At 45.2% G+C, this 24,599-nt stretch overlaps 1 protein-coding gene across 4 annotated transcripts in view; it reads right to left on the bottom strand.

The window, feature by feature from the left end:
• Rgs3 (regulator of G-protein signaling 3) overlaps positions 1-23,013 on the bottom strand; it is a 143,185-nt gene extending 120,172 nt beyond the window's left edge. Inside the window, exons 1-3 of one of the 4 annotated variants that reach the window (XM_017320307.1) lie at positions 22,966-23,013; positions 16,166-16,341; positions 818-997 (exon numbers count right to left, since the gene is read on the bottom strand). In XM_017320307.1, the coding sequence (XP_017175796.1) occupies positions 818-920 (103 nt within the window). In that variant the 5' untranslated portion in view covers positions 921-997; positions 16,166-16,341; positions 22,966-23,013. Of the gene's footprint in view, positions 1-817; positions 998-16,165; positions 16,342-22,965 lie in introns of those variants that run through there. The other 3 variants (XM_006538057.3, NM_019492.3, XM_011250065.3) reach the window with 3 other exon arrangements.
• Positions 23,014-24,599: the final 1,586 nt, after the last annotated feature.

The raw sequence follows: 24,599 nt of genomic DNA, 5'->3' as shown, positions 1-24,599 counted from the left end.
AGGCAGAGAGAAGGAAGGTCAATCCTTGCATGGATTTGTCGGCAAACATTCATGAGACACCTCCGAGGGAGCAGCTTCACACCAAGACATCTGCTCTGCAAATCTTACTGCCACCGTGGGAAAGAAATCTGTTGGTCTCATGTAAACCTAAAAATGGGAAGTGTTAGAGTTTATTGCTGGTCCCCTGACTTCGTTGCCAATGAATATTTGTGGTTCTGTGAGCCACACAAGATGGGGTTGAGGGGGGTGCAAAAATACATATAAAGTGCCAGGAGCCTGGCTGAGCAATTCACACATGTCATTTAGACTTCACAGTAAGCCTAAAAACTATTAGCTCCTATTTGCCAGGAAGAAATCAGACCGGCAGGCAGAAAGGGGAGGCAGCTTGCCCAAGATCTGCAGAGCTTGAAACAGGCAGAGCTGAAATTTAAACTCAAGCCTATCTGACCCCAAATCCCATTACCCTTTGCTCTTCCACGGCCTCCACACATGCCCCATGGCCAAAAGCAGGGATGGGCAGCAGGCCTGCCTTTATGAGGACAAGAAATTGAGTACCAGAAATTCAACTAGCCAGGAGAGGGGCGTGGGGTGGGGAGAGTGGAGCAGAAACTGAAGAACTCTATTCCTGAGGTTAGCTATACATGGTCAAGTGCAAATGAGCCACATACCATAAAGTCCATTGGATTATTTGAATCCTGGTATTTTGTGAAACCCTGTCTTGCCCTTCACTTCCACCATGTCCCCCCGAGTCACGAACACTACCCTTAGCAGGAGCAGTCCACCCTCCTAGCCCTAACCCACTGGCAGATGGATTTACCTGCATCCTGCACTTGGGCATGCCTGATCCTCCTCCTAGGTGGGTAAGTCTGGGTGCAGGCATCTTTTTTGGACAAGGAAGCATCCTGATGTGGCCTCTCCATCCAGCCAGAGAAAATGGACAGCTCTAGCGTCAAACAAAGGATATAAAGAAGGGACTGAGTTCCAAAGGGCTGCAGACCTGCAGGAGCAGAGCAAACATTAGCTATGTCCCCTGCAAGGAGGGTTCAGTCCCAGTGAGAGCTATACAAAATTCACCATATACCTCATATAAATATGCACACTCCATATGTGTGACACACGTGTGTGCACACACACATACACACATACTACACATGCTCCTGATGCACAAGCGCACACATATATATACCATACATGTGTATACAAAACTCACTTCAATATACCACTATGGCATATTAATAAGAACAGATTGATTATTGCCTGGCTTTGTAGGTATCAGAAAGGTTTCAGTTTAGAAAAGAGAAGCTAAAAATATTAATTTGGGAACATTCTCTCACTGACAGAGTAACTTATCTTCTTGCCCAGTAACCAAAATATTTAAAATAAATAATAATATAATGCTTGGACTACCATAATGGCTCGTTTTAGTTGTAAACTTGGCCAGTTTTGGAACCTCCTGGGTCAGGAGTCTCGGTGAAAAACTCTGTAGAGGGGTTTTCTTGGTTGGGATAACAAAGGTGAGGACACCCACCCTGAAAGTGGGCCACACTGTTTTGTTGGCCAGGCCTGGAGTGAGTGAAAAGGAGAAAGACCAAGCACCAATGACCCTTGTTCTCTGCTTCTAGACTGTGAAAGCCATGTGATCCACGATCTCCAGCCACTGTGATGTCCCCCTCCCCTGCTCCCCGCAGTGATGGACTGTGACCAGAACTGTGTGAGAGAGAAACCCTTTCTCCCCTAACATGACTTTGTCAGGATACTTTAATCACAGTGATAAAAAGGAAGCTAGGACAGACTACCAAATGTTAAATAATATTTCAATAATGCCATGCCAGGAACAGGACAACGGATTATAACCAACATCCTAAGAAAAATACTTTATTTATAAAACAACAAAGTAGATTCATTCAAAAAAAAAAATGTAGAAGTACCCTGGTAAGTCTGAATCACATGCAAAGGAGATAACAGATAAAGTTCAAAGGAAAAAAAACAGACTCAAACAATAAAATCATTGTCTGGTTTTTGAGAAGACCAATACACAGAAACCCCTGCAAAACTACAAATAAACAAGGAAAGAAAGAAAAAGACAGCTACGATATGAGGGTAACTTCTTAATTATTAACATATATATATGGTCTAGGGATGTAGGTTAGTTAGTGGCCTGTTTGCCTAGTATAAACATGGCCTAGGGGTGCTGTGGCTCAGTTAGTGGACTGTTGTCTTGGCATGCACAGACCGCTGGACTCAGTCCTCAGCACCATAGAAACTGGGTACTGTATTGATCATCTAGAAGATGAAAGCAAGACAAGAAGTTTGAGGTTATCCCTAGCTGCACAGCCATTTCAAAGCCAGCCTGGGCATGAGACACTACCCTCTTTAAAAACAAAAAAACCAGTGAAACCGTTTTTAAAAGATTCATTTACTTTATGTGGATGAGTTTCTGCCTCTGTGTGTGTGTGTGTGTGTGTGTGTGTGTGTACCATTTGTATGCCTCATGCCCACGGAAGCTAGAAGAAGGCATTGGAGCCCACAGAGCAGTGGTTCCCAACCTTCCTAATGCTGCAACCCTTTTATACAGTTCCCCATGTTATGGTGACCCCGACCACAAAATCATTACATTGCTACTTCATAAGTGTACTTTTGCTACTGCTATGAATCATAATGTAAATATCTGTGTTTTCCAATAGTGGGTGTCTTAGGTGACCCCTGTTAAAGGGTCCATTGACCTCCCTCCCAAAGGGATCTCAATCCACAGGTTGAGAACTGTTGCCCTAGACCTAGAGTTACTAATGGTTGTGGTTCATGGAACCCAGGTCCTCTGTAACAGCAGCAAACTAGAGAGCCATCTCTCTAGCCCCCAGCATAAGCCCAGCCTTTTTGTATCAATTTATAAGTTCAAACATCTGGGGGAAGTAGGCGACATTTAGGACAGAAAACTGGGAAACGTCCAGGTGTCTACCTACAGATCTGACAGAAGTTCCTGCTCACATACAGGTCAGTAATATTTACTAGGTCATCAGCCAGAAAGACTAGAAGAAACAAAAGCAAACTTCTACTTGCAAAATTCTAGAAAGCATAAATAGTTTTAAAGGCCCATTCTAAAGAAACCTTCAAGAAACAGAAGATTCCAATGTATTTTAAACTGTTTCAGAACCAAAAAAAGGAGGAGGAGGAGGAGGAGGAGGAGGAAGAGGAGGGAAGAAGAAGGAGGGGAGGAGGAGGAGGAGGAGGAGCTCAAGAGCTCACATGGGGGGAGGGAGAGAGAGAGAGAATGAGAGAACTAGAACATTGTCAGTGCTAAGAGATAAGCAAAAGCCAAATAATCTTAGCAGGAGAAAACTGCCAACCAACCAAAGGTAAAGTTAAAATAAGGGCAGGCGCCTCAGAGAGCTGGCTCAGTGGTTAAGAGCTGGTCCAAAGGCACCGGGGACCCACATAGTGACTCCTAACTGGCTGTAACTCCAGTCTCAAGGGATCTGATGTTCTCTTCTGACTTCTATATGCACAAGACAAATTCACGGTACACTTAACATACATGCAGTAAAAGCACCTATACACATAAAATAAATCTAAACAATAAAATAAGGACAGAAATTAATGAAATAGAAAGCACACCATACAGAAAATCTATATAAGGCGATAAAACTGGGCCAAATGCTCCCAGTTTTAATACATTCCTTAGAAAGTAAGTCCATTTTTATGGTACTATTTCCCATTTTTTTAAATATTTACAGCTTGTTAAAATAGGCTATAGGCTGTTATTAGACGCGTTCTCACGACCGGCCAGGAAGAACACCACAGACCAGAATCTTCTGCGGCAAAGCTTTATTCTTACATCTTCAGGAACAGAGTGCAAGAAGCAAGAGCAAGAAGCAAGAGAGAGAGAAAAGCAAGAGAGAGAGAAAAGCAAGAGAGAGCGGGAAGCAAGAGAGCGAAAAAGCAAGAGAGAGAGAGAACGAAACCCCGTCCCTCTTAAGGAGCATTCTCCTTCGCCTCGGACGTGTCACTCCCTGATTGGCTGCAGCCCATCGGCCGAGTTGACGTCACGGGGAAGGCAGAGCACAAGTAGTCATAAGATACCCTTGGCACATGCGCAGATTATTTGTTTACCACTTAGAACACAGCTGTCAGCGCCATCTTGTAACGGCGAATGTGGGCGCGGCTCCCAACATCTCCCCCTATCCTTTTAATAAGAGCAAATAGGCCACCCATATTAATGAGAGTGGAGATAGAGGTCAAATCCCCAGTGTGTAGGTAAAGGAGCCATGTACAGGATTAGCTCTTAGGCTTACAGGCTTTTACCCAGAGCAACCCTGACCTGTTCCCGTGTCGTTTTGCCTGGGGGAAGGGAACTAGGACACTGAACCTTCATGAAAGATGACATGTCTCCCTAGAATAGGCTCATATATGCCGCAGAGCCTTTCCATTGCAGTGCTTAGCCTTGCAACTCTCTCGGGCTGCTGAAGCACACTCACTCTATCCCGTGCAATGAGACTAGCCTCGTGGGATATAAGAGCTGAGTGGCCAGCGACCTATTGCCTAAGCATAGATAACCATATATCAGGGGGAGCTCCATGTTCTAGTCCTGCAAGCGCCTGGGCAATAACCACCTTGTCTCTCCTAGTTTAGGCCTTAAGCTTACAGACCAATCAAAGAAGCAACACTAATCCACAGCAAAGTGTATCTCCAAATAATATTAATCCCACCCATTTTTTAAAGAAAGAAAATGCTGAGGAGATCCAATTGGGTAATCCTTTGGTCAGCGACAGGTCCAAGCGCGTGGAGTTGACCTGAAGTCTCAATTCCCGAAGGATCTGTTCAAATTCAGCCATCCAATTCTGTAACATATACTGAAAAAGACTTTTTGACAAATTAGCTGCCCTAGTAAATTTAACATACTGAATGGAAATAACACACAATCCCGGAAACTTTTGTTCACATCCCAGCTGAGTTATTTGTCATAATACATCTAGTTGTATCTGGACAAGATCTATGAGTTGATTAACCAGCATGAGACCTCTCTGTATCTTGACATTAGCTGAGGCCTGTTCATCTATGACTGTAGTCACTGAGGCTGACAAAGTGTTAATGGTGTCAGTCGTCTGGACCTGTCCAGACAGAGCCAAGGCTGTCTGAATTAAGGCCAAACCCAGTTCCTAGTTAGTGGTAAAAAAGCAGGAGAATACTTGAGCATTATACATCACCGTCATTGGGAGTGGAAATGTCGACATTATCCCCCAACGCTGCTCTCTCTTTATTATTGACGCCCTGGACATCACCAAGACGAGGGACATTAGTATTCCCTTGGTCAGTCTGGATTTTTCGGGTGAGTCTTTCTGGTACCCAAAATGGGTTATCTTCATTCTGTGGGAAAACACAGATAGCTCCCCTGGATCTTATCAAAATAGGATCCGGGCCATACCATTTATTATCAAGGACATTTTTCCATTTAACCATCTCATTGGGCCTATCTGGCTCTGTACAATGACGTTCAGCCGCAGTATGGCCATGAACATCAATATTTAAAAAATTGAGTGTAAAGAGTGCCAAAGACACAGACACTCTTGGTGCTCGGGGTACAGTCTCCTCAAAAGTTCCCCTCTTCTGTTTTATAAGATAGGCTTTGAGGGTGCGATGCGCACGCTCAACAATACCCTGTCCTTGAGGGTTGTATGGAAGTCCAGTCAGGTGGGTCACGTCCATCTGACGGCAGAACTGTTGGAATTTTTGAGACGTATAAGCTGGTCCATTATCAGTCTTAAGGAGTCTGGGTTTCCCCCAAGCACTCCATGCCTCAAGGCAATGTTGAATCACATGTGAGGCTTTTTCTCCGGTTAACGGAGAAGCAAACATGATGCCAGAACATGTGTCAATGGACACATGGAGATATTGAAGTTTTCCAAAGGAAGAAACATGTGTAACATCCATTTGCCAGACCTGTAGAGGTCGAATACCGCGTGGGTTAATTCCCACATGAGGAACTGGCAAGAACTCACAGCAGCTTTGACATTGAGTAACAATGTCACGGGCTTCTTTTCTTGTCAAGGAGAAACGACTGCGTAATGTTTCAGCCGTCACATGAAAATTGTTATGAAAATTTCTTGCAGCCTCTACCGGGGATGATAGGGCAGCAGCCACCACTTTAGTGGCCTTATCTGCCAAATCATTTCCCAGAGCCATGGGGCCAGGTAGGCCTGAGTGGGCTCTAACATGAGTAATATAAACAGGAGATCTTCTAGATAACAAAACTAATTGTATCTGCTGAAAAATATTGGCAACTCTACTGGAAGGCTTAATCACTCCAGCCACTTCTAAAAGATTTACTGCATTAACCACATAACAGGAATCTGACACAATATTAAGGGGTTTTAAAAAGGTTTTTAAAACTTCTAAGACCACTAAACATTCTACCACTTGAGGTGAATTTTCATTATACTGTTTGGATACCACTTTACCATTAGCCACATAGGCACCTATGCCAGTTTTTGATCCATCAGTATATACCACAATCCCATTTTTAAGTGGGTTTCTTACTGTTATTTGTGGAAACACAACAGATTGATTTTGGGCAAACTGTAAGATTGGATGTTTTGGATAATGGTTATCTATTTTTCCTGAAAAGGAGGTAACTAAAACTGCCCAATCATTAGATGTGGCTGCCAAGGTTTGAACCTGTGCAGCGGTATAAGGTACAATTAAAAGATATGGACTTTGCCCAAAGTGGGTGATTGCTGCTTTTAGACCTTTAAGGGCAAGCTGTGCAATTGCATCAGGATACCAATCTATTATTTTAGCTGGGGATACGTTTGGATGGATCCACAACAATGGCCCATTCTGCCACAAAACTGCAGTTGGCAATTGTGCTGTCTTAAAGACACACAAACTGAAAGGCTGCGAATCCTCAATACGTTGTAATTGTGCATTCTGTAAGGCCTTTTCCACTTTTTGTAAGGCCTGGTTAGCAGCTAGAGTAAGAGTCCTAGGGGAGGAGATATGAGGATCTCCTTCTAAAATACTAAACAAAGGCCTTAACTCAGCGGAAGGAATCTTTAAAAAAGGTCTGAGCCAATTAATATCTCCCAACAGCTTTTGAAAATCATTTAAGGTATGGAGGTGATCTCTTCTTATCTCTACCTTTTGGGGCACAATCTTATCTGGGGACACCACAGAGCCCAAGAATTGTCCTGTATCAGAAATTTGGACCTTTTCTGTGGCTATCTGTAAACCCCACTGACTTAAAGTTTTAAGTAGAAAAGGATATGCCTTTTGTAGCATGGTAAGGTCTTTATGGCACAGGAGGATGTCATCCATGTAAAGGAGCAAAATTAAAGAGGGGAATTGTTCCCTCACTGGCAAAAGAGCTTCTTGTACATAAAGTTGACACATAGTAGGACTATTGGACATTCCCTGTGGTAAGACCTTCCATTGATACCTCTTATCAGGTTTAGCAGAATAAGCTCTCTGACCCGTTAACAAGTCAAAAGTCCAATCTCTCTGCTCTGGAGTTAAAGCAGCAGCGTTTGCTCGGTCCTGCGCCTGTGCAGCCTCTCGCCACAGAGATCTCCATTCCAAATATTTGCCCATATTAGGGAGAGCGGCTTTTGCAATCATTTGCCAGTCGGCAGGAGTTAGTGCCATGCCAGCGAGCCTGTCTAACTGCACCAAGGTAAAATTAGCATTGGTTCCGTATTTACGAACCGACTCAGCAATTTCTTTAATTTGTAAGTATTCTACCGGAGCGTGGACACGCCCACCCTCGGCTCCTTCAAAGACTGGAAATGCCTGTTGTATTTTCCTTTGTTCCTCTCGGGGAATGAATGAGTCTGCGCACTGCCTCTCTGCGCACTGCCTCTCTGCGCATTGCTGACGCACTACGGGCTGACGCACTACGCAGGGCGGGGACTCCGCATAGGGCGGGAGTGCACCTGGTAGCCGATTGCCCTGAGGCCAATTAGCAAACTGGCCTTCGCCAGCCGCTTTTGGCTTTTTTCTTGACCAATTAGCTGGCTGGTAATGGGCTGCTTCTTCCTCCCAGTCTGTTTCCTCAGAGGAGGATTCTTCACCTGCTTCAGAGCTACTAAGAGCTGGCTCCCCGAGCCCATCCAGCGATGAGCACAGGCTCCTTTTCCTAGAGACCTCCGCTAATTGATCTTTCTTCTTTTCCCTTTTTCCTCTTTTTCTTCTAATCTCTCTCCAGGTATTCTTACCTGACCTAAACTTTTCCTCGGGTTCAAGACCCTTGGAAAGGCCTGTATACTTATTTTGTGTACCATATTTCCTTTTTGTTCCTACTCTCTCTCCCCGCTTTACTTCTGATAGCTTGTCCTGAATTTCCTCTAGAATTTTCAGCCCTATCTTAACCACTTGATAACATGTGAAAAGGAACAAAAGGGCTCCTAACACCAGAAAAAATTCAAGGCCAAACATATTCCACTTTACTTCTGATAGACTGTCTTGAATTTCGTTAGAAAGTTCAAGATCAGACTTACCTCGTTCCCCAGCTGAAAAGTTCTGAATTCATACAGTTGAATCCTTCTTAACAGTCTGCTTTACGGGAACCTTTATCACCGTCGTTCCCCAGCTGATGAGTTCTGAATTCGGCAGTTGAATCCTTCTCAACAGTCTGCTTTACGGGAACCTTTATCACCGTCGTTCCCCAGCTGATGAGTTCTGAATTCGGCAGTTGAATCCTTCTCAACAGTCTGTGTTACGGGAACCTTTATAAACGTGATCCGCAGTTCTGGTTCCGGAATGAGGGATCCTCCTTGCGCCAGTCCCGAGTTTTTTTCTCGTCCCGGAATTCGGCACCAATTGTTATTAGACGCGTTCTCACGACCGGCCAGGAAGAACACCACAGACCAGAATCTTCTGCGGCAAAGCTTTATTCTTACATCTTCAGGAACAGAGTGCAAGAAGCAAGAGCAAGAAGCAAGAGAGAGAGAAAAGCAAGAGAGAGAGAAAAGCAAGAGAGAGCGGGAAGCAAGAGAGCGAAAAAGCAAGAGAGAGAGAGAACGAAACCCCGTCCCTCTTAAGGAGCATTCTCCTTCGCCTCGGACGTGTCACTCCCTGATTGGCTGCAGCCCATCGGCCGAGTTGACGTCACGGGGAAGGCAGAGCACAAGTAGTCATAAGATACCCTTGGCACATGCGCAGATTATTTGTTTACCACTTAGAACACAGCTGTCAGCGCCATCTTGTAACGGCGAATGTGGGCGCGGCTCCCAACAATAGGCTAAGTAAAATAATACATCTGTGCCACACTACTAGTTTGCAGTCTCTGCAAAAACCACCCTGTCTTACAAATATGTAAATGCAAAAATCCTAAATATACACAAGCCAAAGCCAACGATTTGTTCATGGTCAAGTGGTATTTCTTCCAGGAAAGCAAAGGTAGTTTGAATTTAATGAGTGTATTACTCAGGGCTTAGCAAACTACTTCCTAAGAAGCCAGACCTGGCTGTTGGCCAGTTTGCATGCAACAGGTGAACTAAGAATGGATTGTATATTTGCAAATGGTTTGATAAGAATAAAGGCAAATGAGTAGCTTTTCTGGGCATGGAACACGCCTGGCATCACCAGCACTCAAGCGACTGAGGAAGGAGAACTACAAGTTCGAGGCCAGCCTGGGACTACATAGTACAACAGGCTCTCTCAAGCAAGTAAATATTTTTCTATTGCCACTGAAAAAGTTACAAATATGTCTAACTGAAAAACAAGTTAAGGTCTAGCGATACAGCTCAGCGGCAGAGCACTTGCCTAACATATGTAGCCCCAGGTTCAATCCTGAATAAAAAGGAAAAAGGAAAAGAGAAAAAAATATTTGTGAAATATACGGCAAATATTAACAACAAAAAAACTTACAAACCAATAAAGAGAAATGAGACAAAAGCATCAAAGAAATATAACTAATACATAAAATATTAGATTCAAAAAAACCCTATTTGCTTTCAGGAAACCTATATTGATATTTGAAGCAACTAAGGTGCAGAGTTGTCACCTGAATCAGGTTGCTAAGCCACTAAATGAACAGTAGAAAAATAAGGAGCCAGCTTCCAGCAAAAGTTCCACTTTAAAAAGCTATCTTTCAGGCTGGAGAGAGGGTCAGCCGTTAAGAGCACCAGCTGTTCTTCCTGAGGTCCTGAGTTCAATTCCCAGCAACCACATGGTGGCTCACAACCATCTGTAATGGGATCCATTGCCCTCTTCTGGTGTGTCTGAAGAAAGCTACAGTGTGCTCATACACATAAAATAAATAAATAAATCTTTTTTTTAAAAAAGTCATCTTTCACATCAACTTCTGTTGCTCAACCAGAATAGACTGGTAGGTCTGTGACCTCCATGACTGCTAACACAGTAAAATTCGATTCAAGGAGATAGAAGCAGAAAAATTAGGAATTCAACGTTATCCTCAGCTACATAGTGAGTTCAAGGCCAGCCTGGGGTATAGAAGGCTGTCTCAACAAACAAACAGTTTTCAATGCAGCAGCTTGGTGTGGTACCACATACCTGTAATCCAAGCACTATGGAGGCTAAAGCAGGAAGATTGCAAGTTTGAGGGCAGCCTGGCCTACATAATGAAAATAAGCAAGGCATGGTGGCACATGCCTCTAATCCCAGCATTGGGAGGGAGGGAGAGGCGGGTAGATCTTTGAGTTCAAGACCTGCATGGTCTACAGATCGAGTTCCAGAGCAGTCAGAGCCACACAGAGAAACCTTGTCTCAAAAAACAAAACAAAACAAACAAAACAAACAAAACCCCTAAACAACAACAAAACAAGCAAACAATTATTTAAAACAACCAGTGTTTGCAGCTCATCTATAGGATTGAACCTTAGACTGGACACTGGGAATATAGAGATTATAGGATATCAGATGAGTGTTACCACAGAGGAAACAAGAGTGACATTTGGGAACAGAGAATAATACCTCATTTATTCTTGGCAGGCCGAGTTGATAAAAACAATGAGAAAAGAATTCCCAAAGGAAGTGACATGGAGGGTGATGGAGTAGAGCGATGGCGGTGATTGGAGTTGGGGTGGGGGGAGGAGTTACAGGCAAAAGGAACAAAGTGTATAAAGGCCATAAGGTAGCAGATGTATCACAAACTGAGAAAGGGAAGGAGTTTAGAGTGGGAGGAAGGGGCGACATACCGCAGGTTAAACAGAGCTTAGGGAACCTCACACTTGACTGTAAGGAACACAGAGACCTGGGGTATAGCACAGTGGCAGAGTACTTGCCTAGCATACATACAGCCCTAGTTTGATCTCCAGATCCATGAAACAGAACAAAGGGGAGCAGGTATGAGTTTTAGCCCCGTGACAGGGTGGTCACAGAAAGACTTGAGCAGAACGCGGCTTTCATCCCCCTTTACACAGGCCTTTGTGGCTAGAGGTGGCAGAAGGGAGCCATGAGAGGAGATGGCATGGGGGATGGAAACAGAGCGTGCTCTAAGGAGGTCTTCACCAGGCTAACACAGACAACAGTGCTCCCAAAAGAAGGGCAGGGGTATCATTGGCAGAACTTGCTGACCGAAAGGAAGATTGAATGCAAGGAATTCTGGCTTCAGAAACAAAATGTGCAGGGGTATCCTTTACAGAAATGTAGTGCCTGCCAAGGAGACCTGAACCAAGGAGAACGGCCTTCTATGAGATTGTCCTAGTCAGGGTTAATCTTGCTGTGTGATTCATGCCATGACCAAAGCAATTTGGGGAGGAAAGGGTTAATTTGGCTTATGCTTCCACATCATAGTCCATCGTTGACGGAAGTCAGGGCAGGATAGAGCCAGGAGCTGATATGGAGGCCACGGAGGGGTGCTGCTTACCTGCCTGCTCCTCGTGGCTTGCTCAGCCTGCTTTCTCACAGAACCCAGGACCATCAAATCAATCTAGGGGTGGCTCCACCCAGAGTGGGCTCAGTCATGGCTCATGAATCAGTAATTAAGAAACTGCCTTACAGGAGCTTATGGAAGCATTCGCTCAGTTTGGAGGTTCCCTCCTTTCACATGAGTCTAGTTTATGCCAAGGTGACATAAAACTAGCCAGGAGGAGACAGCTAAGGGTGGGTTAGCTCTGTAGGGTCGACATGAAGGTAGCAGGTGAGCAACTGAGCTTTCTGGGCTGGCGCCCAGAAGAAATGCTTAGGCTAGAAACACCAGTTTAGGAATTCCCAGGAAAGCCATAGGCGTGGATTTTAAAAATTCTGAAGATAATGTTCCAGGTGAGAAGAAGGTTCAGGGTCTAACCATGCAAGGCACCGGCTGAGGGACAGGAACAGAAAGACGAGGGGAGGGAGAAGAAAAACCAGGGAACGTGCTGAAGAGAACGGTCCACATCAAATGCTGTTGAGAGGTCAAGTAGGTTAATAACTGAGAAGGGCTCGCTGGATTCGGCAACAAGGCAGTCGTTGTTGACCTTCCATCCCAGAGTATAATACTGAGCAGCAACCGGGTCCACATGAATGAAAATGTGCCCAAGTCACTCTAAAAGGAAAAATACCCTGGGCTCAGTGTCAGAGAATATTCTGAACTCTTTCTTTTCTCCCTCTCTTGTTCTAAATTTAACCAGACGGAATGCTTGGCTAAGTGGTGTTTTGCTCACCCTTGAAATGGAGGACCTGCTTTTTAAGAGTGTGTCTGCACTTCATCTTCAAAGCGGAACACAGTGTCTTAGGAGTAGTGCTGTCTACAGCTGCAAGTGCTGGGGGCTGTAAATGCACGGGAGGAACTTCCATTTGCCTCCAGTGGAGAAGTTTTTGGTGACCTGAATACACAAAACAGCATCTAAGGAGAAATCGAGCCACCCCACCCACCCACCCACCCACCAAAAAAATGATGACATCACATGTGAGCTGAGAGGTACAGCTTTGCCATAAAAAGCACCAAGGCTGCACCACCAAGGGGCAGTGAAACAGCTAACTTGAGGCCAAAGTTTTGATAAGATCCAGGAAAAAAAGATACTGCCCTCAAACTGCTCTATCCTTGTACTTGAGTTGGAAGCCCTTTCAGCCCTTGGAGAAGCACCCCTTTTCCTGGTCTGATAAAGAGCCCTTGACTTGCCATAGGCTTGCATTCCAGAGAGTTCCAAACCGAAAGAGCTCTGTAGATTTCTGCTTCTAGCCAAAGTGAAATACTAGGGACTAGATTTTCCCTTTTATCTGAAGTGAGCAGGAAAAAGAAAGGAAGGAGGGCGCCAGGCGGTGGTGGCGCACGCCTTTAATCCCAGCACTTGGGAGGCAGAGGCAGGCAGATTTCTGAGTTCAAGGCCAGCCTGGTCTACAAAGTGAGTTCCAGGACAGCCAGGGCTATACAGAGAAACCCTGTCTCAGAAAAAAAAAAAAAAAGAAAGAAAAGAAAAGAAAGAAAGAAAAAAAGAGAGAAAGGAAGAGAATGATGAGAAAGAGAGAGAGAAGGAAAGAAGCAAAGAGAAAAACAAAGAAATAAAGAAAAAGTATGAGCTATGAGACCAGATCAGCCTACTGCTAGAGGAGGTTTTCCAAAAGGGACAGATAGCTAAAGGCAACTCCAACTCCTGAATTAGCATTTGGGAGGCCAAGATAGCTAGAGTTCATGGGTAAGAGAAAGGAGGTGGCCACACAAAGAGAGAAAGCACTCCAGAGACCTGTCAAGGGTCCTACCCCAACTTTCTGCTAATACCAATGACTCCTGGATATGAGGAAAGTACCCAAGGATGACAAAGAAATGCCTAGATGAGTTAGAGAGAACAGTTTTTGAAGCTTACCCAGAGGGTCTTGCTGCATTTGTGCTCTAGATTCAGTGCAATTCTGGCCCCATCTAAAAAAACCTTAACAGCGAGACCCAAAAAAGATCAAACTGTTTCTTTGTAATGTAACAGCATCCCAGAACAAGCTCAAGATTATTTATAGGAATACAAAAATATCTAGCATCCAGCCAGGTACTAGTCATGTCTGAAGTCCAATGAAAAGCCACCAGGCATGCAAAGAAGCAGGAAATATGACCCATGGCAAGAAAGAACATCAATCAATAGAAATGAACTCAAGGAAGAACATAACTGGTAGACTTTATAGACAAAGACATTAAAATAGTCAGCATAACTATATTTTATATGCCCGAGAAGCACTTTAACAGTGTTATTGTTGGGATATAAAATGGCCCCAAGGGCTTATATGCTGAAGGCATGATGCCCAGCTAATAGTGAGGAGGCTCAGTCAGGAAGGCTCTAACTCCCTTAGAGGGTTGACCCATTGATACATGCTTTCTGAATGAGCTATTGGGAGGTGGGGCCTAGTTGGAGGAAGTAGGCTACCAGTGCGTTCCTTTGAAGGTCATGTCTTGATTTTAGCTACCTCCTCTCTCTCTCTCTCTCTCTCTCTCTCTCTTTCTCTCTCTCTCTCTCCCTCATTCTCTATCAGTCTCTATCTCTCTGTCTCTGTCTCTCTGTCTCTCTCTATTAGTCTCTGTCTCTATCCTTGTCTCTGTCTCTATCTTTGTCTCTATCTGTCTCTGTCACTGTCTCTGTCCCTCTCTGTCTCTCTGTCTGTCTCTGTCTCTATCTCTGTCTGTCTCTGTCTGTCTCTGTCTATCTGTCTCTCTCTCTCTCTCTCTCTCTCTCTCTGACTGCTGTGAAGTGACCATCTTTTCTCTCTCACCGGCTTCCTCCACGATGCACATCCCCTTACCACCCAGGCCCAGAAACACAGACCAGGTAACCACAGACAGAAACTCTGAACTTATGAGTCAAGTAAACCTTTGTTCCTTAGAAGTCATTTTGTTTCATCAAGAAACAGTCGAGTGAAATATTGGCTATCTGAAGGGGAAACACAAGGTCTGAGACGAGAGAAAATTGCACAGGATGAGATTAGTAGTGCACTGCAGATTAGTGAACTTGGAGACCAAAAAATCCACTCAAGTGGCCATCAGTACTGTGCTTGCCAAGTTTGCATGAGAACTGGGCTCCATCCCAGAAGTCCATATGGAACTGGGCATGGTACCGTGTGCGTGTAATCATGCTGTGGGTCATGGAGAATGGTGAATGCCGGAGCTCCTGGGCCAGCCAGTATAGCCTACTGGGTCATCCCAGGCCAACCAAGAGACCCTGCCTCAAAATCAACATGTCAGCACTGGAGAAACTGCCCTGGAGGTTGACCCCCAGGAAGGCACACAAATGTGCCGCCCTGTGTGTACATGCGCACTGCACCCTAAAGGAAGCAGGAGGCAGTGGGCTGTATTTTTCCAAATTTGAAGAAACTATACACTCTCAAATCCAAAAATCTCAATGGGTCCTAAACAAAGAACTGTGAAGAGGCCTCTGCCAGAGCTGCATAAGATGCCTGAGGCTGGTGGGGGAGTCTCAGAAGCAGACCCCTCAGTAAACAAAGTCCATGTGTAGATGAGCAGCAATGAGAGTGATGTCAGACTCCTCATCACAAGTCCTCAGACTCCTCATCAGAAATAAGTGCAGAAGACAAGAGGGAACCTCGGGTTTTGTTGTTATTGTTCTTGGGAGGGGGAGTGTAGGGGGTGTGTGTTTTGTTTTGCTTTCTGTTTTGATACAGGGTATCAGTATATAGCCCCTGGCTCAGCTGGAACTCACTATATAGACTAAGCTGACCTTGAACTCACAGACACCTACCTAACTACCTACCTACCTACCTGTGCCTCCCAAATGCTAGGAAAAGAAACAAAATGTCAACAAGAGTTCTCCACTCAACAAAAATACCTTTCAAAGAAATGAATAGTAAGTATTTTCTCAGATTTGCAAAGCCGAATGAATGCAACTTCTACATACACACTAGGAGAATATTAAGGGTCTTTCAGGCCAAGAGAAAATGATGTACTGCAATCTGCATCTGCTCAAAAGACTAGGGGGAAAGAAAAAAAAAAAAAAACTGGAAGTGCTAAGCAAGTCTGTGTAAAATAGGGTTTTCATGTTATTTAAATGGTTTTTAAAAGAACAATGTAACCAGGATAAGGAACCATTAGCTGAAAATACCCAGGGCCCCCTGCATCCAGGAACAAACTGCTGAAGGCTGCCTTATCTAGATTCTTATGAGGTCACCACAAGAGGCAAACTCCAGGGAAACCCTTCACAAGTGAGTGTTTACAGCCATGTGGGAGTCTGGCTCTCCTGGTATGGGCAGGAATGCTGCAGGGTTGATTTGATTTGTAGGAAACACAACCACTACTGCTTACATCTGCGGCTCAGCTGGACCCGGCAAGCTGGACCTTAAGGCTGAGGTAGAGCTGAGTCTTCTTCTGCATCAGTGTAAGATGTCAAAGTGCAGTTCCACGGCTGGCAGCAGATTACAAAGGGAAAAGGCCATGGTCCGCATGGAGTCCATTCTTCGGGGAAGCTGGTTTTACTGGAGCTGTGACAGAGAAGTGGTGTGGATTATCATCACTCACGCTTCCTGCCACCACCTCTCAAGCAAAGATGTTCATTGGCTTGGCGGTCACCATGGATCCCCTTATGGAAGCTGCATTTCTGTTCTTGGCTGTCCTCCACCTTGCCTGGGTCCTCCCACTCCTCTAACCATTGCTTTCTGGTATGACTGACTCTTCCTACCTTTCCAGGGAAAAATGTGCTGTTGGCTCTGCCCGAGTCCTGTCCTTTCCCCTGTTTCCCGCCCTTTGATGTGTCACACATGCCTACTGCTGTCCTTGACTGTTCTGATGACTCCAAGGTCACTCTCCAATCCAAGCACCCAGGCCACCATGACCATGACACACCTGCCTTCCTCCGTGTGCCCACCTTTCTGACTGTTCACCTACTCTGGAGCCCTAACTGTCTGCTTCCTCTTCTGACTTAGCTGTGACAAAACACCATGACCAAACACGAAGTTAGGGAGGAAAGGGTTTATTGGGCTTACACTTCTACATTGTAGTTCATCACTGAAGGGAAGCCAAGGACAGGAACGCAAACAGGGAGAAACCTGGAGGCAGAGGCCATGGAGGGGCGTTGCTTACTGGCTTAATCCATATGGCTTCCTCAGCCTTCTTTCTTATAGAACCCAGGACCACCAGTCCAGGGCTACCATTGCCCACAAGGGGCTGGGACCTCCCCATCAATCACTAATTAAGAAATGCTCTATATGCTGGCCCACAGCCGGATCTTATGAAGGTGTTTTCTCAATCAAGGTTTCTCTTCTCAGAAGACTACAGTGTGTCAAGTTGACATAAATGTAGCCAGCACTCCATCTTTCCACTCAGAGAGTGAACTACTCCAGCACAGTAGCAGCAGAAGTCTTCATAGCTGCCGACTGCCCGATTAGCACCTGCCACAAACTGGGGTGAGGGCAGGGCGAGCGGGTGGGTGGCTAAATCTTGCCAGGAATTTCAATTCTACAACCAGCATTCAAGACATAGATTGTGAATAGCCACAATTGCCCTAAAATAATCCCTATGTCACTCATAAAATCACATGGCATTACAAATGGAAAGGGGACTGGTGAATTTCCCTCCCCCCATCTTGGCCTCCCTTTGGAGGCACTTGGAGCAGGGGAACTGGGACAGCTTCTATTAGCTGCAATTGTCCTGTCAGCTCTGCGTGTCTTCTCTTTACGTTTGTGCTTTTTTTGTTTGTTTTTCGTTTTTTGTTTTTAGCCCCACACACTGAGTTTCCACAGGGAAATGCAGCCTTCACTGGACCACATAAAGGCTTGATGGATGAATTCTTCCTTCCTCCGACTGGCTCCTCCTCCACTTGACTTTGACTCTGCCAGAGACAGCACCTGGTGGAATCTGGCTGAAAGCACTGGCTCTTCCCTCTCCTCCATTCCTTCCCATCTTCACTGTTCAGTCCGTGTCTTCTCAGACTCCCTACAAGTCAAGTGACACCCACTAGTCCAGGCCCCAAGCACCTCCCACCCTAACTTCCAGGAAAGCCTCCTGCTCAGTCTCCCTGGTCCCTCCACAGCTTCACATGGCCACTGGATCAAGATTTTCTGAAACAGTAATTCAGTCTTATCAAGAGCAGTCACTGGTTATCCATTGGCTATCCACTAGCATCTAGGGCCTGTACAAGCTAGACCCAAGCATTCTTCCACCCTACCTCGTACTCTTTCCCAGAAGAATTCTACTCCTTGCCTATTGTCCAAATCTATCCGGTCATCCCTTTCCACCTCAAATGCCACCCACAGTGAAAATGGAAACACAGTTTCAAACGATGACATCCTGGCTGACCTTTCTCACCAGCACAGCTCCACTTTTGTGTGTTGTATCTTACCCTGCTAGCTCCCGAAAAGAACTGGGGGCTGGCGAGATGGCTCAGCAGTTAGGAGCACTGGCTGCTCTTCCAGAGTCCCAGCACCCACATGGTGGCTCACAACTGTCTGTCACTCCAGTTCCAGCGCCAATTCTGCCCTTTTTGGGCACCAGGAATGCACATGTGGCACAGATATACATGCACGAAAATACTCAAATACATTAATTTTTTAATTAAAAAAAAAAAGGAAGAGAATTGCTGAACATGGTGACGTATGCCTTTAATCCAGCACTAGGAAAACAAAGGTGGGCAGATATCTGTGAGTTTGAAACCAGCCTGGTCAACACAAGGAGTCCCAGAACAACCAGAGCTACATAGTTTCCTAACTTCGAGGAAAGCCTCATGCTCAGGCTCCCTGGTCCCTCCACAGCTTCACATGGCCACTGGATCAAAATTAAAAAAAAAAAAAAAATCACAGGGCTAGAGAGATGGCTCAGTGGTTAAAAGCAATGACTGCTCTTCCAAAAGTCCTGAGTTCAATTCCCAGAAGCCACATGGTGGCTCACAACCATCTGTAATGGGATCTGATTGATGCCCTCTTCTGGAGTGTCTGAAGACAGCTACAATATACACACATACATGAAATAAATACAAATAAATCTTTAAAATAATAATAGGAATATAGAAATAAAGGAAGGAAGAACAAGTGAACAAAAGAAAGAAGACATGTTAGATGTGCATTTCACTAATTCACTCTTCACCCTGCATTCCTGGGCCCTCACAATGCCAGGCACTCCCCCCAAGTGTGGAGACACGCTGTGACACACTCAGAGCTCACAGTCTGGCAGTAGAGGGTAGCAAGAGCAAGCTGTGGCCCACCTGCCCCATAGAGGCCACGAGAAGAGAATGAAAGGGGGGACTCACTCTTACAGGTCCAGCTGGGGAAAGGCTTATTTCCAAGTTGGGGAACATGTAAGCCGAGACCTAAGAATGAACAGAAAATAGCCAAACAGGAAGGAAAAAAAGAATGTTCCAGGTTGAATGGAAAGTCCCGAAAAAATTTTAAGTCTGAAAATAGCACAGGACACGGCTCATTAGAAGAAGTCAAAATAAAAGCAGCCATGGTGGGAGCATACGGAGTAAAGAGGGAGCAGGCAAATGGGATAAAGCCAGTCCAGGTGGCTGTGCCCTGCGACGCTCATAAACCCAATGAAAGAGGCTGTGCTGATCTCCGGGCAAGGGACGGCTTTAGGGAAAGATGTAATACTTTCATGTTGGAAGGTGAGTGAAGGGGAGGAGGCAGTCTGTGTGGAGAACAAGGCTAGACTCAGATCAGGGAAATAGCCGAGGCATCAGAGTAGAGTGGGAGGGAGGGTGTGGACGATATGGCTAATGTGATTTGGTACTGATCTCGGAGGTGCTAAGACAAGGCGAGATGATGAGACCAGAGATGCTCACATAACCTGGACCAGTGCTTTTCCCACAGCAGTCGCTCAGCTGATCACTGTGCAGTGGAGGCTGGTGGGTAAGAAGGCTCCGTGGCTGAACGTGTGTGCTGTGCACTTGTGAGGATCTCACCACCCACAGGACAAGCCAGACTTCTCGCAGATGCCTGTAACTCCAGCTCCGAAGGATTTAATGCCCTCTTCTGGCATCCGCAAGTGCTCCAGTGCACTCACATGCGCACATACTCATCCAACCAGACACATGCACACACACACACACACACACACACACACACACACACAATCTTTACAACGATATTTATACCATAAATGACTTTACAACGAACCAGTGAATGAGAGGCAGAGAAAATTAACAGATAACTTTTCGTAATCCCTTCCAAGGCAGAAATACCTTTATACACTGTACAGACTCAAGAAAGAAGTCAAGAATGGTTTGAGACAGGATCTTGCTATGTAGCCCAGCCTGGCTTCAAACTAGAAATTCTGTCTCCAACTTCTGAGTGCTGGAATTATAGGTGTACTCCACCAAACTACACTCTACTGCTATTTTAGATATATTTTATATCTGTAAGTGCTTTGCCTGCACGTGTCTGTGCATGCAGCGCATGGCATCCAGAAGAGGCCGTCAGATCCCCTACAAATGGACTGACAGACAGTCATGAGGAGCATGTAGGTGCCAGTCCTCTGGAAGAGCAAAAAGCTCTTCACTGCTGTGCCATCTCTCCAGCCCCCTTTCTATGTAGTTCGTTTTCTGTCTCTGTGTAGGTACACATTTGCCACTGTGTGTGTGTGTGTGTGTGTGTGTGTGTGTGTGTGTGTGTGTGTGTGTGTGTAGGTCAGACTACGGTAATCCACAAAGATCAATTCTCTGCTTCCATCATGTGGGTCCTGGAGACTGAACCTAAGTTATCAAGCTTGGTAATAAATGCCTTTACCCACTGAGCCGTCCCACCAGCCCATTTCCTGTTTTTTAAAAGCATGTGTGACTTAGTCAAGATACACACAGGCTCCCTGATAGTATCACACACCTACGATTCAAGCCCTTGAGAAGCAGAGGCAAAGACAATCTCAAACTAGAGGCTGGGCTAGGCTATATGTAAGACTGTTTCAAATGTTTTGCAAGTACACATAGACTTGGTTCTTTGTTTTCCTTTCTTCCTTTTGGTGCTAGGACTTAAACCCCGGCCAAGCAACATTACTCACACGGAGAGAGACAGACAGAGACAGACAGAGAGACACAGAGAGACAGAGAGAGTCAGAGGGAGGAAGGGAGGGAGAGACAGACAGATTCAAACAGAGAGAGGAGAGATTCGGAGGGAGGGAGGGTGGGAGAGAGAGAGACAGAGAGAGAGAGAGAGAGAGAGAGAGAGAGAGAGAATGAAAAACAGTATTAGTGCCTTAGGCTGCCTTTGGTATTTTCACCTCCCTGAGTCTGTCCTAATGATGTCAGGTCATCAATAGCTTTCAACTTCCCCAATTCAAAGCCTCTGGACTACAGAATTCCACATATTCTTGAAAGGGTGCTTTCAGTAATAATCTAAACTATTGAGATAGTCCATTCATTCGTCAGCCTCCTATTTGTCATTTGTAACCTGGTGTTGTAACCATGACAACAGGCTCAGCATCAAGGAGCTACCAGTCCCCTCAAGCATTTAAATTGGACTCTGTATACAAATTAGAAAACGTATCTTCTCCATTTAGTAACTGAAAATGTCTTTGTTGTACAGACACTGGCCGCAAAAGGTGTTGTTTTCATGACGTAATACCACCACCTAGTGGTTGCAACTGTCAAGACAGAGTGCTCAGGAGATTTCCTCTGCAGAGCTCTATTTCCAGGAAGTAACTTTCTACCACTTGAACCCTTCTTCTTTTTCAAGGTAATAAGAAAACTGGGTCAGTTGTGTTGGTTAATTTTCATCAACTTGACATAAACTAGAGTTATTTGGAAAGAGGAGTCTCAATTGAGAAAACACTTCCACCAGATTGCTGGTAGGCTAGCCCATAGGGCATTCTCTTAATTACTGATTGATGTTGGAGGGTTCAGCCCAGCCCTCTGTGGGTCTTGACAGCCTTGGACAGGTGGTCCTTGTGTCTTAGTTAGGGTTTCAGTGTTGTTAAGATACACCATGACTTTGGCAACTCTTATAAAGGACAGCATTTGATTGGGGCCGGCTCACAGGTTCAGAGGAGTTGTATAAGAAAGCTGGCTGAGCAAGCCAGGAGGAACAAGCCAGAAAACAGCCCTTCCCCACAGCCTCTGCCTCAATTCCTGCCTCCAGATTCCTGTCTAGTCAGTGATGGACAGTTACCTGCAAGTGTCTGTAATCCCAGCCCTTAAGAGACTGAGGCAGGAGGGACGCCATGATTTTGAAGCAATGCAGGGCTGCAGAGAGAGCCCCTGCTTCAAACCAACAACAAAAGGTAAATGAAGAGTTAGTTTCCTCTCTAACATGGGTTCTCAACCTTCCTAATGCCGAGACTCTTTAATACAGCTCCTCATGTTGTGGTGACCCCAACCATAACATTATTTCACTGCTACGTCATAATTATCACTTTGTTATTATTAGAAATCATAATGTAAATATCTGGTCGATAGGATATCTAATATACGACCCTTGTTCCAGGGTCATTCAACCTCCAAAGGGGTCGTGACCACAGGTTGAGAACCACCGATGCTGTAACGCATAACAGTACTCTGGTATTAAATAAACATTTGTTAATGCATAACAGAAGAACACAGTAGTTTCATAATCTGGTACTTCATGGCAACAAAAAGAAAAAAATTCTTTCAGATTCCCTTTGGCTCCAAAGGGCCTCTAATCATTTCCATCTAAAGGCCGGGGATATTTCTGTCCCTAATCTAGCAAGAAATTCTTTTAGGCATATTTGAATTAAACTGATTTTTTTAAGGGTCACTGGTGAAACCCTGACCCCTCCCCACCAAACTCAGTGCATCTTCTATAATTCAAAAATGAAAAACAGACTCTGTGGCCCCTGTGGCTAGGACAACACCCAAGCTGGACTCTGGCTCCAAGAGACAGTGTGGACCTAGGCTACAGGTGTATACAATGACCGCACACACAGATAAGCCTGGGCTATGTGTCACCAGGCTATGTGTCACCAGGAAGCACCATCCAAAACCAAAGCGAACTAAACCAAGTGGCCTCCTTCAAGCAGGGGCCAGAGAGTGGCACATGGCAGAGGTAGAGGACTGGTGACTACTTTCTTGGAAATATTAGCCTCTCACGACCATGTTTCAGGAGACTCGACTTCAAGTTCCCCTGTCAAATTATCAAAGCTAATCTCCAAGCTCAGAGTCTTACTTCAGCTTCCCAAAGCCCCGGGTGACAGGAAGTGTCAGTTAGCAGCAGTTACCTGGACCCTCCTTGGTCAGAACACTGCGAGGCTGAGGCAGGGGCTCTAACAGGATGCTACCCCCTTTGTCATTTCTTGTTTATATTGCTTTCTCCTTCCTTTCTGCTTTAGGGTGCCCCATCTCAGTTTACTTTAAAGAGCCAGAGAGCACTCACAGGCACTGTGGGGCAATCAACTGCTGACATTTTTTTGCAGAATGGAGTAGAGTTCGTTGCCTTCTGCATATGCGCTTGTATACTCTTAGACGAGTGAAGTTCTCAACCTTGGTCAAAGAAGCCTTTCTCCGCTATGGGTGATGGTCAAAGTGTGGGCTCATAACTAGTCACCGTACTGGGAACAGACGCTGAGTGCTTGGTCCCAGATGGGACATCTATGACACTTGCTCCAAGTCCCAGGGACGTCATCCAAAAGGGAGTAGATGGACTGTGAAGACCAAAGGATAGAGAAGAGGGGCCACTGCCCTCCTGACAAGATGTGGCCGTTTCGATCATGAGCACAGGGCAGCTGTGATGCCTGCATGGGGCACAAGTGATGTCATGCAGTGTTGAAGAAAAGAATGGGAGACGGCAGATTTGGCTTTCTCCTTTGGTCTGTTTTGAGACCATGTTTAATCTGCCCTTCCAATTAAAGTATATGTAGGATAACAAAATAATTGAAGAGGAAAAGTATTTCTTCAAAGATATCTCAGGCACAGTCCGAAGTTCCACTACCCAGGATCAGAGAGGAAGTGGGAAGGAGACCAGTTTGTCACAGTGTGTTATATACAAATATGATGTCAGTTTTTGGAAAAAAAAAAAAAAAAAAAAAAAAACAAGGTGAGGGGAGTCCAGAGCTGGAGAGGTGTCTCAATGGTTAAGAACACTTGCTGCTCAGTTCACAGCACCCACGTGGTGATTCACAGTTCCAGGAAATCTGATGCCCTCTCTGGCTTCCATGGGTACCAGGGATGTCTATAATATACATATGTACATGCAGGCAAACATCCATACATAATATTAAAATAACTCTTTTACCAAAAAAAAAATGTAAAGAGGGAGTCAGAGAAGGACCCAGATACAGAGGACAAGCAAGCATCGTTCGGCGCTGAACCTGGTTCTTCTGTTCTTCTCGGCCTTCGATCTTGAGTAACTCCCTTCATCTACTTCACGTCAGCCCTGTATTCTGAGCCTTCTCTGTAAAATGAAGACAACACACATCTATCCATAGGATTGGCCAAGGAACCACCCGAAATAGTATGTGGGTTGTTCACCCATCATTAAGGCAAGCATGCTACATGGCTTGCATACCTCACGTAATCCTCCTCACGTAATCCCAGATTCTCTCTGTGGTTCTCCTCATTTGAGGACTGGATATGAAAGGAATGGAATGGGCTCCAGACTGGAAACAGGTTTTACACCTTTGAAAACAGTGCTGATGACAAGCATCTTCCTACTCAAGATGTCGTGATGCAAAAGGAAACTTTGCACTCATCGGGAGGACTGAGGGGCCAGGAGGTGGCTCAGCAGATAAAAAGTGCTTGTCACACAAGCTTAATGATCTGAGTCCATTCCCCAGAACTCATATAAAAGGCACACGAGGTGTA

This window comes from Mus musculus, chromosome 4, assembly GCF_000001635.26.
Source record: "Mus musculus strain C57BL/6J chromosome 4, GRCm38.p6 C57BL/6J".
In the NCBI taxonomy this organism is placed as follows: domain Eukaryota; kingdom Metazoa; phylum Chordata; class Mammalia; order Rodentia; family Muridae; genus Mus; species Mus musculus.
This window is presented reverse-complemented; position numbering and strand designations above follow the sequence as displayed.